This window comes from Lepidochelys kempii, chromosome 17 (assembly GCF_965140265.1).
Source record: "Lepidochelys kempii isolate rLepKem1 chromosome 17, rLepKem1.hap2, whole genome shotgun sequence".
NCBI lineage: Eukaryota > Metazoa > Chordata > Testudines > Cheloniidae > Lepidochelys > Lepidochelys kempii.
The window spans coordinates 13,424,240-13,442,458 of NC_133272.1; the positions used below are offsets into that span (position 1 = coordinate 13,424,240).

General features: G+C 42.2%; 1 protein-coding gene across 2 annotated transcripts in view; it reads left to right on the plus strand.

Annotated features, from left to right (window-relative positions):
- Positions 1 to 214: 214 nt before the first annotated feature.
- Positions 215 to 18,219, plus strand: part of CALN1 (calneuron 1) — a 176,569-nt gene continuing 158,564 nt past the window's right edge. The window contains exons 1-2 of one of the 2 annotated variants that reach the window (XM_073315433.1): positions 215 to 400; positions 3,367 to 3,411. In XM_073315433.1, the coding sequence (XP_073171534.1) occupies positions 3,383 to 3,411 (29 nt within the window). In that variant the 5' untranslated portion in view covers positions 215 to 400; positions 3,367 to 3,382. The remainder of the gene's footprint in view (positions 401 to 3,366; positions 3,412 to 18,219) is intronic. The other variant, XM_073315434.1, reaches the window with a different exon arrangement.

Here is an 18,219-nt window from a genome sequence, read left to right on the forward strand (position 1 = left end):
GGCAGACGCTGTGACTTGGCCATGGGCGGCTGGAGGCACCAGGCAACTGCTGAATGGAGTTTAAAGGGAGCCCTGCCCGGGGACAGGGAGCACTGACGGCCCCGGGGCGCCCCGCTGCCGGAGATCGACCCCAAGGCTTCCACCGAGGCTCACCCCTCTCCTTCCCTGCCCCCGCCCCACGCCCCCCGAGAAAGGGGGAGCGCTGGAACCCCGCGAAAGCCCGTGCTCGCCTCGGGGGCTGCATGTTTTCTACCCGCGGGGCGTGTGACCGGAGATTTCTCGTCTTGGGCGGAGGAAAATAAACCACCGTCGCCCCCCCGCCCCGGCCAGCAGCGACCTGGAGGGGGGCCGAGGGAGCCAGGGGAGAAAACCCGTAGCGGCGGCGGCGCCTGCTGGGGAGGTGAGTACAGCGGGGAGACGGAGCCCGGGGCGCCCTCGCCCCCTTCTGCCTCCTCCGGCGGGGCTCCCGGGCGCGGGAGATGACCGCGAGTAGCCAGCCCGGGGGTACGGTGGTTGTTGCACGAAAAGCATATGGGGGGGGTGGGTGTGAGAAAACCTGCTGAGAGCGGCGCGCGTGTGGATTGTGCAGCTGCGTTGTGCTGGTTTCTGACCATCATTTGCTTCGATTCGTGTGGCGGTGATGGTCACAGGACGGTGCAAGGAAGAGTAATGCGTGTGTACACAATAATGCGTGTGTGTACACAGTAATGCGTGTGCGTGTGTCTCTAGACTATGCACATCTCCGTATTCTGTTAACCAGTCCCCTCTGCTGCTGGACAGTGGGCTCGAACTGGGGGATCCGGGCCGGTTGGCAGCCGGTTCATGAGGCGCAGAGAGATTGCAGGCGGGAGGATTTTGCACCTGGCGGTTAAAAGGGGGCCCCTGGTGCTTGATGGGGCGTGGGGCGTCCAGCCCTGGCTGTTGGGGTCTCCTTTAGCTAGTTTTGGATGCGCTGTCCCCCTTCCCCCTCCGATAGTCTCGACAGAAGGTTGAGCTGAATATCCCCCCCCCCCCCCGGGAAGCAGCAGAATGGGGGGGGGGGCAGGGCTGAGGAGGGGCCGGTGACCCAGCGGGCCGGTGGCAGCGGGGCTACCTGTTGGCTGCCTTGCGGAAGCAGCAGGTACCCGCCCCCGGGGGAGGCGATGCTTTGAACTTGCACCGTGTCTCGGGGGGACCTTGCGCACAAAAGCCACCAGCATCCTAAGCAAGCACAGAGCAGCTGCAAAGACCCGGTGGGGCGGGGGCAGCCCGTGGCCGATCGCCAGCGCTGCTCTTTGCATAGGGGCAAGCTGGGCACAATTAGAAGTTGTTCTTTCCCCCGGGCAGCTTAATTTAGCTGTTAAGCAACAGGTGGGGCTGTAGCTGGGGGAGGAGAGGAGAAAGGCAGTAGGTCAGTGCTGCATGAGGAGGCTGCACTGAGCTTAACACAGTTAAAGGGCTACAGCTGGGCCAGAGGGTGAAGGAAGCTGTGTGTAGACAGAGAGATATCTCCTACCTATCTACAGTTGTAATACACTGCTTGTTTGTATTTATAGCAACTGTGAAACACAGTATTTGTGTACACACAATCTCTCTGTGCACACATTATTTCTTTCTTTCTCTGTGTATGCATATTTTTTCTTCCCCCACCCCTCCATTATTTTCAGTAACAATCAGTAACGCAGACCTGTATCTGCTTTGAGTGTTGGGTGCATCCATATGGGATATAGATTCGGGGGTGGGCGCACACACTCTCCCAAGACAGAAAGGTACACAAGTTCTCATTTAACAGCATCCCACTAGTGTTCTATTTTATTTTACAAACACCCCCCAGGCCCAAGAAAGAAGATACACACTTGTTTTGTAGATGTGTAATACACAACTCTGTAGGTAGGTATAAGTAGATGACAGAGAGAATCAGAAAACAAAGAGCTATGATTTCCCCTCCATTTGAACACCCAGGTCCAAATTAGTCCATTGAAGTGAGTGAATTCACACCATGGATGAATTTGGCCCATAATGTCCACTAATCTTAATGGCAGTAATCAAAAGGTGATGGTCCTATCTGGCATATGCACACGTGTATTAATAGGTTTTATGTATTCAAACATACATTGGTTCATTTTATTTTAAATATAATTTCAACCACTGAAAGATGATCTGTAGTGATTGCATCCTGATTTATCTACTAAAAGAGCAAAAGGAATACATTTAAGAAAGCCTCCCTCTTAGCTTTCTTGCTTTCTGAGGTGTTAAGGCTGTATAATACCATTACAGCTGACACTGATAAGCTATTCAAAGAAGTTTCTGCTAACATTTTCCAGCATGTGGAAACTGCAGTTTTCTTAGTATTACTTGCATAGTGTTTCAATTCTTAATTGTGCACAGTGCTGGATTTTAGTGTGGTGATGGTCATTTCTCTTTTGAAATTCATAATGATACTGACTGCCTCAATGGGAAAACTATAGTAGAATTTGATCTATTGTGGAAACAGCTGTCCAAGTCATCATTGGTCTAAATCATAGAATCATAGAATATCAGGGTTGGAAGGGACCTCAGGAGATCATCAAGTCCAACCCCCTGCTCAAAGCAGGCACAATCCCCAATTTCTTTTTTTTTTTTCTTTTGCCCCAGATCCCTAAATGGCCCCCTCAAGGATTGAACTCACAACCATGGGTTCAGCAGGCTAATGCTCAAACCACTGAGCTATCCCCTCCCAATATTATCTATATATATCAGTGGTTCTCAAACTTTTGTATTTGTTACCCCTTTCGCACAGCAAGCCTCTGAGTGCAACCCCCCCCTTATAAATTAAAAACACATTTTTAAAATATTTAACACTATTATAAATGCTGGAGGTGAAGCAGGGTTTGGGGGTGGAGGCTGAGAACTCATGACCCCCCACATAATAACCTCACAACCCCCTGAGGGGTCATGACCCCCAGTTTGAGAATCCCTGATATATATATATATATATATATATATATATATATATGTATTAAAAAGAGAGAACACGCCACATTATATTTATTGTGCTTATCAGGCTATTTAAAAACTCCTAATGTAATTGGAAATGGGATTTCTTGCACTGGACTTGATTGGTTATGGATTTGATTGACTAGGTTGCATACAACATGTAGGCAGCTGACATCAAAATGATGCTTTGTTTTAAGTCCAAAAGAACCATGTAAGCAATTATCTGCAATTAGACCACATATATATGATGTCTTAGTGCAAATAAAAGTCTCTCTAGTCTTCCCTCCCCCCATATTGTTTTGTAATGAGCCTTCCATTGCAGGGATAATGTTTAGGTCACATTGGTTATACTTTTACTTTGCATTAATGCTGATGTAAGCTTCCTTGACCTGAAATAATTTACTGTTCCAGTCTCATACAATAACCAATGGAAGTTCAACAATATAATGCCACCAGGTGAGTACCCTGAAAGTTTTCATTTTAAAAAGACTGTCCCAGCTGTTTTACTTTATGGTATTTCTGTAAAAGTTTATTTATTGCAGGATACTTTTTATTACCTCATATGTGTGGCAGGAGAAGCTTTGATGTGACAGATTTACCCCAGTCAAGTTTTCTAATTTATTCTAGATCCTGTACTCTTTTCCTTGGCATATGCACTGCCCCTACTGAGCCAAATCTGCCCTGATATCAGTGAGGTAGCATGGGGTGTAAGTCTAGGCAAAATTCAAACCACACTGTACGTGGATCTGGATGACGGTACATGTGGGCCAGATTTTCGTCATGCAAAATATCCACTTGCAGTAAGGACTGCAGGATTAGACCTCTCAGGGTGAGCTCTGTCTTGCAAGGTGCTAGGTATGCATCCTGCATTTGACTTTAGGTGGGACCCAGCCTGGTTGTCACTGGCAGCCCCCCCATTAATTTCACTAGTGCAAGAAGAAGGCTCATTATAAAGTATGCTTCTTCATGCTGATGAATTACATTATAGTGCAGGGCTTTACAGAAACTACATATATTATGGAATCTCTGGCCTAAATTTACACTGCAAAAATTGTATTCTGTTTAAAGATACTAGTTGTACATTCAAACCTTATTTTTATATAGAAATTCTGTTTTATCCCCTCTCTCATTTTACACGAGGCAAAGTTATACTCTCTCTCTCTCTTCCCCCCTTCCCCCACTTTAACATCATGCAGTCCTTGTCCAATCATAATGTGGTTCAGGATTATGCTGATGCATCTTATCTATGGCAGATCATTTTATATATATATATATGTACACACATGCACACACACTCTCTCTCTCTCTCTCTCTCCTATGGCCACTTGTTCCAGCCTTTACCTCAGCAGAACCAATGCAAACCCAGTCCTAATACATTTCAGTGGCTGGTCCTCTGCTTCTGATCCAGGCTCCAGAAAACCTTCCCCTCTAAGTTGTAATGCAAGGTAAAATCCTTCCTCCCTCTACCCCCAAATGATCTAACTGGTAAGGCAGATGAAAACATTGCTTAATGAATGGCAAGATAACAGCACCTAGTTAGTATTCAGGTTTAATCTTCAACAGTGATTTGTAAATTGAAAAAAAAAACAATGCCTATGTAAAAACTGTTTGCATTAGCAATGCTAGTTTGCATCATTTTAGCCAATTTCTGCATGCAAACATTACTGAGTCAGCATGAAATGTAGCTGACAAAATCTGTTAATAGATATAAAAGAAAATGGGAACTTTTTAAATGTATCATGGGATTGTAGAATGTCTTGGGTTATGGCAACTAACGCAATTATTATATGGATATTATAAATAATATCAAGTCTCTTTTATATAGTAAGCAGTACAATAAAATGTACTTAGCTGGGATATTAACTGGAGGAACCAATATCTATAGACAGACTTTCTGAAGGTATATACTTGCTGATTATACTTTACATCTGTGAATTTGACTTTGTGCTCTAAGCTGTAAACAAGAAACTGTAGAAAACACAGGCTATTATGTAACAGGACTTGGATTATCGTTAGTGTGATGCAATAGAAGAATGCCACTTTACATTATTACTTATAATTAAATGCATCCTGCTTTGCTAAAAGGCTTAAAGGATTAAAATGTGGTTTAGAATAAAGACGCTAAACAATAGTAATCAAAATCACATTGTGGATTTAGTCTTCTGAAACTGAAATCCAAGAGTATGACATGAAATATGTATAGAAATAATGAGGTGGTTTCAAAACTGCCCTTTCATTCGCTGAACTTAATTTCTGTTTATGCACTCTTTGTAGGCATAGTTGTACATACTTTTTTACAGCATAATAAAAGAAAACCTTAAACATCTGCACTGCATACTGTCATTAAGCCTGGTCTCATGGCTATAGTATACACACAGCATATCTCCGGTTTTCATAATAAGTGACAGTACTACTTAGTCTGGATCTGAGGTTTAGGATTCATGTCATTTGTTGCCTGCAGCCATATCACTTTGCGCTGTGATCCTATCAGCATAAATGGGAAACCTCCAAGGAGCACTGAGATGTTCCAGGGCATAGAGTTGGTGATTTAGTAGTTGTTACGCTTCTCTCTGAGCCAGGAATTAACCAATGCCCCAGTGTGGCGTTAAGGAGTATTGTGTTGGTGGTGGTGCGGGGTCAGTGTCTGATTTAATCTCTCTGCCTCACTAAGTGCTTTCACCTTGGTATTTGAGGGCACTCATACAATGGAGTGGCTCCAGATTTTCACAGGTGTAATTCAGATAATCTGGCTCTCTATCTTTCAGGTCAGGCCGAAACAGAAGATGTGATCACTTATGGTCATTAAAGATCCCATGGTATTTTTTACAAGATTAAGGAGGGCCATTCCCCTCAACATCAAAAAATGTGGGACACAGTGTGTGGCAAGATCAAGAATGAGGTGGGTGGGGGGTGTGTACATGCATTCACCCGCACAAAAAGTATTAATGCAAAACACTCAAAGTACCGTGGGATCCACTTCTTTGGTGTACACAACTTTGTCGTCACCTCGCTTAATGATCCTTTGCTATCAGTTGCTTTCAGTAATAAGAGTGAGAGGGAGAATAGATCTGTTTGAAATGTAAGTAACTTTGGGACTAAGATGAATGACGTTCCTTGAAATGAGGGACAGTTGAGTGATATGATGCCCTTGGTATCCTGGCCAAAATCCAATTCAGGTCATTACATTCTGACCTAAATTCCACCTAGATATGGAAACAATTGTATAGTGTATTTAATTTGTCTTCACTTCCTGCCCATGGCCCTAATCATGCAAAGGGATCACTATGGTCAGAATCTCATTGCAGTCAATGGGACTAAGTCAGTAGGATGCTGTGAGAGTGGACCTTTATGCCTGTACTGAGACTTTTTCAAGTCAATGAGCTTTTGCCCATGTTTCTTTGTTGGCAGGGTTGGGGCCTTTAAACTGTCATATAGACTTGCTGAGCACTTTTAAATGACTGCCTAGTCTTACAAAACCTTACTAAGGTAACTAGTTTTTGTTCTTGCGAATAATTCCGTTGACTTCAATTCGGGACAACTAATGGGCACAAAGAAAAGGAGTACTTGTGGCACAATCTCTCCCATTTAAGTTAATTGGCGTTTTGCCATTGACTTCAGTAATGATGGGAGCATGTGCGTAAGGTTTGCTTCTGTGAGGTATGTATTTGAAGGACCAGGCCTTGTACAATAAGTTTGTTAGCTTTCTGAAACATTTGGGGAGCTATCTAGATGAACGATGCTATAAAAATGTCAGATTGATGTGTGTGTGTTGATACACATTGCCCCATTTTATAGAATTCCTTGATCTTACATATTCTGTTTTGTCGCCTTCTAAAAACTGTAATTTAAGTGAAATGCCTTCTTTCTTATTAGTTTTTTCTGCATAGTATGATATCCTCCAGGGCAATAATCTACCTTGAAGTATTGTCAGCATGTCAACTGTTATGTAAATGAGATTCCAAACAGTTAATTGACCCAGCTAGGTATTACAATTGTGAACATGAAAGTACAGATTTTAAGTCCATGGAAAACAATGAAATGAAGTCTACATAACTGTTTTCAATTATTTAGTCTTAGTGATTCTTTTTATATTTCAAGAAGCGACATGAAAATCTCTCTGGAGCTAACTTGTTTACGGAGCACCAGCAGGTTTAAAGCACTGCCGGCATCAGACTTCTCTCTTGTACATTTCCTTCAAATAAATACTGAATAAAAACAAGAATCCTGTAATTTGGCCATCCAAAGAGCTAAACACTATGCTTCAGCAGGAAATTATCATTTCAAAATCTCGGGACAGCTTTGTGACAATCTTCCAAAGACCAGTACCCTGAGAAGAAAGAATTGCATAATTTCTAAAGAATTTCAGCACTTTACTATGGAGTCTGATTATCCCATAATTATCACTTATGCTTTTAGGCCATGATTCAACAAAGCACTTATGCAAGTGCTGTAGTCTGATTGAAATCAGTAGGACTTAAGTTTGTACTTAAGTACGCTGTTGAATTGGGTACTAAATGCATAAATCCTATTGACTTCAATGGAACTGCCACACTAGATTAAGTGCGTTGCTGAACTGGTGCTGTAGGCCTTAATCCTGAAATCTTCTCCATGCCAGCAGACCCCTGTACCCATGCAGAGTTCATTGTACGATCATATATTTAGGGTTTATTCTTCCCCTTAACCTGCTCAGTGCTTAGGTATTATGGTAACTGGTGCTATATATAAATTTCACAGATGGACAGGCAGTACTTAGCTCTTCTCCTTTGGGTGGACATTATGACAACCTTAGATAGTGGTGTAAAAAATATAATAATGCTTTGGAATCCTCTGAATATCATAGTCTGAAAGCTCTCTGTTAATGCATCTGCAAGATCTCCTGTAATAATAAATAGCCATACAATTTTGGAAAAGTGTTGCTACTGAATATAAGCCTAGGTCAAATGTTCTGGTCTGATCAATCTGGGACTTTGGAAGTCTACATCTACACCCTAATTTAAGGACTGGCTACTTTCTCTACAATGTATTCAACCAAAAGCCTAGATCCTAAGACCCCATAACTTTGAAACTCAGGTCTGCATGTGAATTTTGTATGACATTTCATCTCTAGTTATTCCAATTTATAATTACCCTCCCCTGTTTTATTACTTTCTATCTCATTTATGATATTTGCATAGCCCCCAATTACCATAACATCTAGGCAACTTCACTAAGATTTATCTGCTGTTCCTTTTAGAAATGAAACCATGCAAGCTGTACAATAGCTTCTTTTCAGGAAGGGGGCTGGTGAATATCACATTCACTTGAGTAATTAATTGTCCTATTATTAAAATTAAATGTTTTGGCACTCTACTAATAACATCCAATCAACCCTGAGGGTATTTGTAATGCCATGTTGTTTTGTTAAATCTGTTGTAAAAATTCTTCATTATTGATGTATTTCCATTTATTATTACTCAGCTGTGATACATTCAGTCTATTATGAATAATAACTTGTATATATATTTTTTTAAATTGAGGCTTTTTGTTCAGAATACTCTAGTGCAGATAGGGAATGCTTTGAATTAATTTCTTCAGCTTTGCTATAACTGTTTGAAATGAAGGCAGTGGGACATGGGGAAATGAACTAAAACATGATGGAGAAAAGAGTCCTTATAACACTCGTGATAAACAAACCCACAACAGCCATATCCTCTGTTGCCAGTGGAAGACAAGGTCTTTAAACAGATTAAGAGATGTACAAATGTATAATCGGAGACTTGAAGATGCACAAGTGACATTTCCTTGCTACTTTGATGTTCTCTTAGCAAAATCTTTGAAATATAGTTTTTTCTGACTGCTAATGATCTTATTGTGTCAACATTCTACTCTTTCTCTAGGCCCTGATCCTTCAATGAGCTCTGCGTGGACAAAAAATGAGATAAATTCCTCTAGAAAGAGACAGATCTCAGATTTTTGGGACTTAACAGTAAAGATCCTAAGAGTATTTGCTGGCATAAGGGGTGGAACAAACAAAGAAGATAGTGCGGAGACTCTATTGCACTGGTGACCGTTGATGGCCCCATTTGTTCACTTAATCACTGTTGACTTTATTCAATTCTCCGTACACCAGGTGCTCTGCTGGTGAGGGGGAAATTGCTGATTGCTAGATGAGAGGAAAGAGAAACAGCGATGACTACCAGTGCATGCCAGTAAGGGGGAAAACAGTAAGTAATTGCTGGGCATGGATTCAGAGAGATCTCTGCTGGCATCATCATTCATTAGCCGGGTAACCTGTTTTGGGCAGAGTCTAAAGAGATCCAGAATGGGAGATAGCGATGAGATAATGCTTGGGATAGGTGCAAGTAAACACACAGTATAACATTTAAGTTCTTTCATAGTAGATGTTCTGACCTGGGCATTTATGCTGTGTTAGTAGGTGTGGTATCTTCATAGATTCACAGAGTTTAAGACCAGAAGTCAGCATTAGGTCACTTACAGTATGTCTACACAGCGAAGAAAAATCCGTGGCTGGCTGGGGGACACAGGCTGTGGGACTGTTGCATTGCTGGGTAGAATTCTGGGCTCGGGCTGGAGCCTGGGCTCTAGGATGCTGTCCGGTGGAAGAGGGTCTACACAGCAATGAAACAGCCCCGCAGCCTTAGCCACGCAAGCCTGGGTTGGCTGACATGGGGCAGCCATGGATTTTTCTTTGCTGTGTAGACAAACTTGTAGTATGACCACCTGTATAATTCAGGCCATTAAATTTATTGAGCCCAATAACTTGTGTCTGGCTAAAGACTATCTTCCAGAAAGGCATCTAGTCTTGATTTTAAGACAGCAAGAGACAGAGAATCCACCACTTCCTTTGGTAGTTTATTCCAGTGGTTAATGACCATTTCTGTTAAAGATTTGTGCCCCATTTCTTGTTTGAGTTAGTCTGGCTTCAGTTTTCAACCTTTGGTTCTCTGCATGATTAAAGAGTCCTTTACTACCTGGTATTTTGTCCCTATGAAGGTACAGATACACTCTAATCAAGTCACTTACCAATCTTCTTTTTTATAAGCTAAACAGATTGAGCTCTTTGTCTCTCACTATAAGGCATTTTCTGGCACCCTCAAATAATTTCTCTCTCTTTTTTGTACCCTTAGCAACTATGTCTATTCCTTCTTCTTTTCTACTCATAAATTTTCAGTAGTCCATGGCTTCCAATCCTATTGTAGAGGCCGACACTTTGGCATAATTTTTTTAGGACCCTGGACTTCACTGAAATTTCTCACACTCTGAAGCTTACTTGGATCGAGACATCCAAGGGTGCACTGCAAGCCAGACTTGGAGGAAACAGTCCCCTGGGCCCAGCAGACAGGTTGAGACTAGAGCTGGTTGGAAAAAGGAGTTTTTCCTGTGGACAATTTTTACAAAAATATCACCCCCATCCCCCACCCAAAATACATTTTTGTGTGTTTTCCATAGAAAATTTCAACCTTTTTGGTGGAAAAACTAAAGTTTTTCAGCCAACCGCCCAAAAATTTTCTGCTGAAAAATTTCTATTTGGAAATGCTGTTGTGATCCATTATGGGATTTGTAGTTCAGGTATGTCATGCTCCCGTTCTCCTATATGAGCTGGGGTCCAAGGCCTGACTACATCTCCCATGATGCTTCAGTGTCTCCCTTGCTGAACCGTCCTATTATATCACGGGAGATGTAGTCCCACTGGGGAACCCAGCCCATAGAGGGGAATGGAAATGACAAATGCTCGTAGGTAACACAGCTGCATTTCCCAAATGACGTTTTGGATTTTCAGGCATTTGGGGTTTTGATGGAAAGTCAAAATTTTCCATGGAAAGCACACACTTTTTGCGAAAAATGTCATATAACAGAAAAATAGTTTGGTCAGCATTTTTGACCACCTGAATTGCAGAGTGGGAATGGGAAGCTATTGAAAAATGGTGAAGGGATAGTGAAAAGGAAGCAAAGGAACTAGTGTAGGGCTGTGGGAGGGTAAGCAAGCTAGGGGATTGCTGGATGGCTACAGAAAGGGAGGAAGAGCTAGGGGGACTAACGGAGGACGGCATGGAAGAATTTAAATATAGCTGAGCTCTTGGGGACTAAGAGGAGAGTTGGATGGATCTGACCCTTAAAGATGATTTAGATTTAGGCTGAGGATCAGGCTAGTTCCTACTCCCTCTTTTTGTTATTTTTAAATTTAAACTTAGTTTTCGTTTCTACTGTTCAGAACTCAAAAGAACCTTGGCATTCTTGAAACTTCTGTGTTTTTCAACATGATGCCTTTTAAAGTGACCTTCACTACCTTTTTAATAGTAAAGTTTTCAGGAGGAGGGGAAAACCCACCACTAACAGAATTTGGGGTCATCACACCTTTATACTTGTCAACAACCTGGAAGCTCCTAGGTAATGAAATGGCTTTGTGACACTGCATCCATCAGGCTAATTGCTAAGGTTTTGTTTCCTTCATTTCCAAGAACTAAACTGCTTCCGAGGTTATATCCTTAACTGTCAAAAACAATCTGAAATGTGTAGTGACCCCTTACCCACGATGGGTCATCAGCAGGGATTGAATGTTCAACATTCATTATTAAAAGCTTGATCCATTACCCACTGACTTCAGTAAGCATTGGACCTAAAAGCACAGGCCTTTACTACTTGATGGGGCATTAGAGGGGGAGGGCTCCTAGTTACTACCAAGGATTCTTTCTCAGGTGTCTAGTTGATACGTCTCGCCCACATGCTCAGGGCCCAACTGAGAAGTGGGGAAAAATTCTATCAGAGAACACATGAGCTATTCTGTGCTCAGAATATGCATAATGGGCTTGCATTGGAGTCCACGGAAATTTGGCTCTTAATAAAAAAAATAAAAATAAAAAAAGATAGAATGAACAGATTGTGTTGCCCGTACCAATGTAGCAGGGAAATCCATTTGTGCAGCCTAGGGTTGAAAGAGATGTAATCTCTTTGGTATTTTGTCCCGTGTACTTGTAAAGTGCAAGTTCACTGCATGTAGGCTCTTCTGCTCGGAGCACGTCTCGCTACTTGTTATAAAAGTAATGATTCTGTAACAACCTCTCTCAAACATTTATGATGCAAACACAATACAGTGTAATAAGTATTTCTTGTTGTTATTTCAGTATTGAAATTTCCCACTGGGTTGCCTTGTGATCCATGAGCTATTAAGAAGGGCTGTAAGCAGGTGAAGTTCCCACCCTGCGCTGCTCATAATATATACACACTATATATAACCCCAGCTTACCCTCTCCACTCCTTCCTGGCATCTTGGCTTTGTTGATAACTTAAATAGCAGCAAATATGTAAACTTCATTCTAGGTTTTCTCCCTAAGGTTGTCTATTCTTACAGCTTTCCCTGTAAGACCTCCTCTGTCCCAGACCTTATTTCCCTCTGCTCCAGAGACTCCCAAGTTCTCTTATAGCCTATTTGGAGCTATAACAAGGTCCACCTACCAACATAAGTGAGCTATAATTCTTGTTTATCTTGAAGCACTTAAGGTTTTGGTGATTAAAAAGAAGATCTCTGCATTCCTATGCAGGGTCCTAGAATCTGGCACACTGTTAGAAGAGCCAATCGAGCACTCCTGATATGCCTGTTAATGTGCTGAATATACTTTCTGTTGCTGTACTGAGACTTTTTGGGTCCTTCCAAGTTCTTTGCAGCTGGATCTAGTATTGAAATATAAGGAGAGCCAACTCTATGCCCAATAGGAGACACGCAAAAAGAAAAAATACACAGTCAGCAACAGCAAATCCAAGTACTAATGCATAAGGTCAATTAATACTCAGACTAATGGAGGGGTGTTGCCAAAAGCACATGTATGCAACAGGTTGTTGACTCCCATTAAATATATTGGCTACAGCGGGAGAGATGTGGATTAACTGCAGAACAGTTGCTTACATGAAGGAGGTCATGGCTAAAGATGGCTCTCTGGTTATTGCCTCTTCCTGTTAAACCTGCAGCAATTAGGGCAGAATGCACCAAGACAACAATGAGGAATATTTGGAAAGACAACTGTCTCGCCTGCCTGACACGCTCAGAAGATGGAGGGTGAAATTTCTCATTGCACATCTTCGTGTGGAAGGTACTTTAGGAAATCACTGGCAATCATATATTGCTGGACGTAATGAAGAATTTAATAAGAAATGTTGCATATTTTGGTAGCCATCACATATCTGCCAGTATAGTTTCAGGGTAAATTTGAGCAATCTATTGGCCAGAGCCACTTAAATTATCCTAATCCTGCAGTGTAGGCTTCAAGCGCACTTAATTTCTAGTTAAAAGAAAGTTTCCAGTTTAACAATCGGATGAATTTTCAGTAATGTCTGAAACTCTTTTTCTTAAACATGCCAAAGGAGCTAAAGACGAATGTAAGCTACAGAAATGTTTCTCTACCTTTTGATACCAGGGACCAGCTTGCTGCCTTTCTAAACTGTGTCAGGGAGATCTTGGGGACCAGCACTGGTCCATGGACCCTTCACTGAGAAACACTGAGCTAAAGAGATTCCTGACACCAAAACACCAGTTGAATGAATAATTAGTAGTAAATCATTTATTTGGTGAAATTCACTTTGTTTTCCTGTTAATGACTTGTCCAGGAGCATCTTATATTTTTCCTCAAATGTATTTGTACCAAAACCCTGACAAATATATTTGGAAATGCTGCTGCCATGCATCGTGAGACATATAGTCTGACTGGTGACCTTGGTTTCCCCCGAACCAGCAACTCCCTGAGGCATCATGACAGCATTTCCAAATAAAATTTTTTGGGTTTGGGAGAGTCTTTTTTTTTTTTTTTTTTTTAATGAAAACTCAACATTTCCCATGGAAACAGATGCTTTTTGCAAAAAAACTTTTTTTCATTGAAAATTCAATTTTCTTCCAAAAACCATTTGCAGTGGAAAATTTTCAACCTGCTGTAGTATTCATCCAGCTTCACCAGTGTTGCAGTCCCTAAATGAGAGTCTGTCTGTCTTGAACTATGCAAAATAGTTACATCATGGCAAAAGCATACCAATAGCTGCTCTCTTCAGCCTTTTTTTGTTGCTGGTAGTTTGAGGTGGACTTCCCACTTCTAGGCTGTGTTGAGGTTGTTGGGAGAGAGTATCACACAGAGACTGACTGGTGCCAACTGGCAAAGGACTCAGGGTTGTTTACAAGCAGCTCCTGTCTCCGACCTGATAAACTCACTACCTCTAATACACCACTTTCATACTATTATTCCATAGAGGGTAGCATGTGAGGTCTCTACTGAAAGCTTGTATCTTATCGATACTTGTAACCATGGCAAGATGTGTGTATGGGTCATATTTAAGGAATAATGTAACTATATGGAAAATTATGCCTTTATGGTCTTGGAGTAAAAGTTAGTCAGCAGGGAATCATATGTCTCGGTGTTGGCCCATTCAGGCGGCAGGAAGTTGTCACCACTCCTTGGCTAGCCGGCTATGTAATATATTGCTTAGTGCACGAACCCAGAAAAGTCAGTGGAAAACCATCAAGGACAAACTATAAACATTGAAACTACCTGGAAGTGAAAAGGAATGATAGGCCAGTGAGTGGAGCATCCTGTTGGGGAATAAAGACAAAAGACCAATTCAGTATATCACAGGGTGGAGAAAGGCACTCTGGATCCATTCACTGAGGAGGGGGTGCTTCAAGAAAGACGGGATCCTGTTTCCTTGTGGCTAGCAAATACTGGAAAAGGCTGTACTTTCAGGTGAGAATCTGCTCTGTTGGCCAGGAAAGGTAACTATTAATATGCTCTAGCCCTAGTTCACATTTTATTATTTTGTTTTGTACGTAACCATTTGTTTCTATCACTCACACTGGTTTCTATTTGAATTTCTCATCTTTCATAAATGTGTATTACCGTGCCTGAGCTCAAGTGCTGTGTGTGGTACAGGCATGGTGGGCTAAGGTAAAATGGGTAAGCTGGGATACACTATTCCTTTGTGATCAGAGGATCTGGGATTTCTATGGTTATCCAGTGATCAGGCGCTGGACACCATAGGAGGACACTTTATAGGGACCCAGGGGCTGGGAGCATCTATTGTCAGGGCAAAGACAGGGCTGGTGTAGCCCAGAGGAGAGTGCTTGAGTACCTGACAGGCAAGTTGTGTTAGGGAGTTAACACCCCGATGATACCGGTAAGATTCCCTCACAATGGAGGCAGGTGGCAGGGAGGTGACTCTCAGCCCTGGGTGCCCTGAAAAGCATCACAATGGGCTACAGAATTGGAGATCAGGTGTGTGGTGTGAAACCCGTTGTCCCAGCCACAGTCACTAGCGTTATGAAGTGGGGTGGATCCTCCACAGGAACACCCCCTTTCTTCTTTGCTGACCGTTCCAGCTGTGAGCTCAGCCAGGCAAAGGATGGGTTTGCATTCTGCAGCTGCTTCAGAGGTGGAAACTCTCCAGATGGAAGCGAGAGTACCCTTGGTGGTGACTCTCCATCTAAGGAAGCACTGGGTATTTCATGTATCAGCTACAGAAGCTGCTTCCTGCAGGACAGAACTCTGGATTCTTTCATATGCCATCTCTGTAAAAGGGCAGAATAAAGTGCTGTGTCCCCTTTCCCACCTAATGAGGTAATGAGAACCATGTTCACATGGCTATAAATTTAGCAATAGGGACTCCGGTCACATGCCAAATGTGAGAGGATGCTGGGTGCCACCCACTCTCAATTGAGCAAGAGTTGGGCTGGGTAGCACTGTGAGGTCTCCTGAGAGCAGGAATGTCTCTAGGCTAGTAATGCTGCCAGCCTAGCTGCTCTGAAGAGTGCCAGGAAATGCCAGCCCCTTACTACACCTGGTTGCTTCCCCCTACGAAAGAGTTACACAATGACTTGCCATTTCTTTTGCTTTAAGGCATAATCTCTTTCAAGAGTTCCTGCCTGAGCAGTGAACCACCAAGGCTATGTCTTTAAATTACCATTAATTAAGTGCTCAGACTCATTAAGATAGAGTCACTTTCTCTTTATTGCAGGTGAAGAGGAAAAGGTCAATGTTTCTACCACAAAGGGCCTTCCTCAAAAAGACATAAAACATTCAGTACAGTAGTGTGAATACAAATGAGAGCGGGCCTTGTCTTGCAGACCTTACTCAAGCAAAAACTCCAATTGAAGTACTGTGTAGTTTGAGGTCTGGCAGGGTCAGGCCTACTATGGGTATTTTGTCCCTGAAGGTGTCGTGCTCCTCTAATGCTTCCGAAAGTGTTTCTTGGCGATTGCAACTTACGTAAGTTCAGGACAGAGGTACGCAGGGTGAAATCCACCTGCCTCACACCAAGCTGGAGTAAATCAACTTGACAGTGGGGGGCTATCTTGGGGCAGGGAGAAAGGAGTATATTCCTTTTCCCAATTTGCAGATATAGCCAGCCCTGCAACCTGTCCATAGTTAATAAAGGATGTCTACTGCACATGCCCAGTGCTAAGGTATGTGGCTGCTTGGATTAGTGTAATCATGGACCTATGGGCTATCTTAACACCTCCCTTGTGTACACATAGACCAGCTGTGTCTCATTTAGGCAGTGCCATGTGCAGTGTTGTTCTTACCTCCCGCAGCGAAGTCATCTTGTTTCCACCACACTGGGGCCCTCTGTGACCCTGCTTGTGATAGGTAGATTTTGCTCAGACTGATCATGCAACCATTCACCAGCAAATTTGACAAAAAGCGACCTCCTGTCTATAAACAAACTGTCTGTAGTAGAGCACATCACTGATTACCAGATGGGTTGATATTTACCCACTCTCCCAGAAAGCCTTTGCTTGTTTCAAAAAATTTTCCCTTTTTTGTATGGCACACCCACAATCCAGGTGTTGCAATCCAGATGTTCTGCTTCATCTCTCTCTAGGGAGGATTCCATTCTGGTGGCAGGATACCTCAAGCTTCACTCTGCTAGCAGTTGGATGTAGATTTCAGACATCTCAAAGTTCAGGGGATGGTTAGCTGTGGTATTTTAAAAATCATTATAAAGACAAGGATTCACAGGCCTGATTTTTAAAATGGTTAGGTATGCAGTTACATGCAGAAATCCATACCTGATTTGCATGTGCACTTATTGCAACTGTACATACAAATTGGGTAACCCCGGACACCAGTTCTGGCCTGTTGTGTGCCCTCAGCTGCTTGATTTGTGTATGCACCTAGTCAATTTAAACCTCTGACCCTGTGTGAGGAGTTGAGATCTGGATTTTGGATATCAAACTAACCTCAATATGTGACTGCTCAGGTTTAGGAATTTGGTTTAAGCCCCTCTCTAATTAAATGGGATTTCAAAAGTCAGTGTAGTTGCTTTTATATTGGAAGTATGTTTATGGAGAAAACATGCAGATTAATTTATGTTTAAATATTTCATTGTGTGACATGACAGCCAACATGAATGCACAGCTTGCTGGAACTGCTGTCTGACTGGTCAGCATTTAAATATCCAAACCGGCACTGAAATGGTGTTCACTATACTCCTTTTGCTGTGTATATAAAGTTAGTGCCTTGGCAACACAGACTAATTTATCGGAGTGAAATATTTTAATTGGTAAGTGCTGGGAAATTATCTATTTAATGAAAAAGAAAACCTATTTATTTTTGTAATGTGCTGCTGAAGAAACTAGTTCCCAAGTAAATATATTTAAAAAAGGATTAGGATTTGTTTGCATAATTACAGCAAGAGAACTGCTATGTATGTACAAAGTAATGACAGGGAAACAAACTCTCTTTCTCATTCTGTGTTATTCGTGTATCAGGTTGGTTTGCTCTTTAAGGCTATTTAAGCTTTCATAAACTCAGTGAGGCAGAAAGTCATTAATTACAGGATTAAGATGTGTATGTGTGTGTATATATATATATTGAGTGTGTATGTGTGTGTGTGTATATATGCATCTGTTTTATTGACTGTACTAAGAACATATGGTGGTGTAAGAGCCAAATCACCCCTGTAATTATTACCCAAGTGTGGCTGGAAGTTGAGGACACGATTCAATAGGTGGCACTTGTCTCTCGGAGGCAGTGCTTCAGCATGAATGTAGAGGTGATGTCCTTTGAGTGAGATGCAAAGGAGAGACCCTATAATACATTTTTATAGAGAGCACTCAAGGGATCAGTTCCTCAGCTGCTATAAATCAGCACAGTCAATGTGGCTACATCGCATTACACTAGCTGAAGATCTGGCCTGAGGTATTTTGGCCTGCGTCCTGGCCAAATTCCAGTTTGTAAAATGTTTGGCATAAAAACATTGCGCCAGAGCCTCAGCTGGTGTCAATCGACA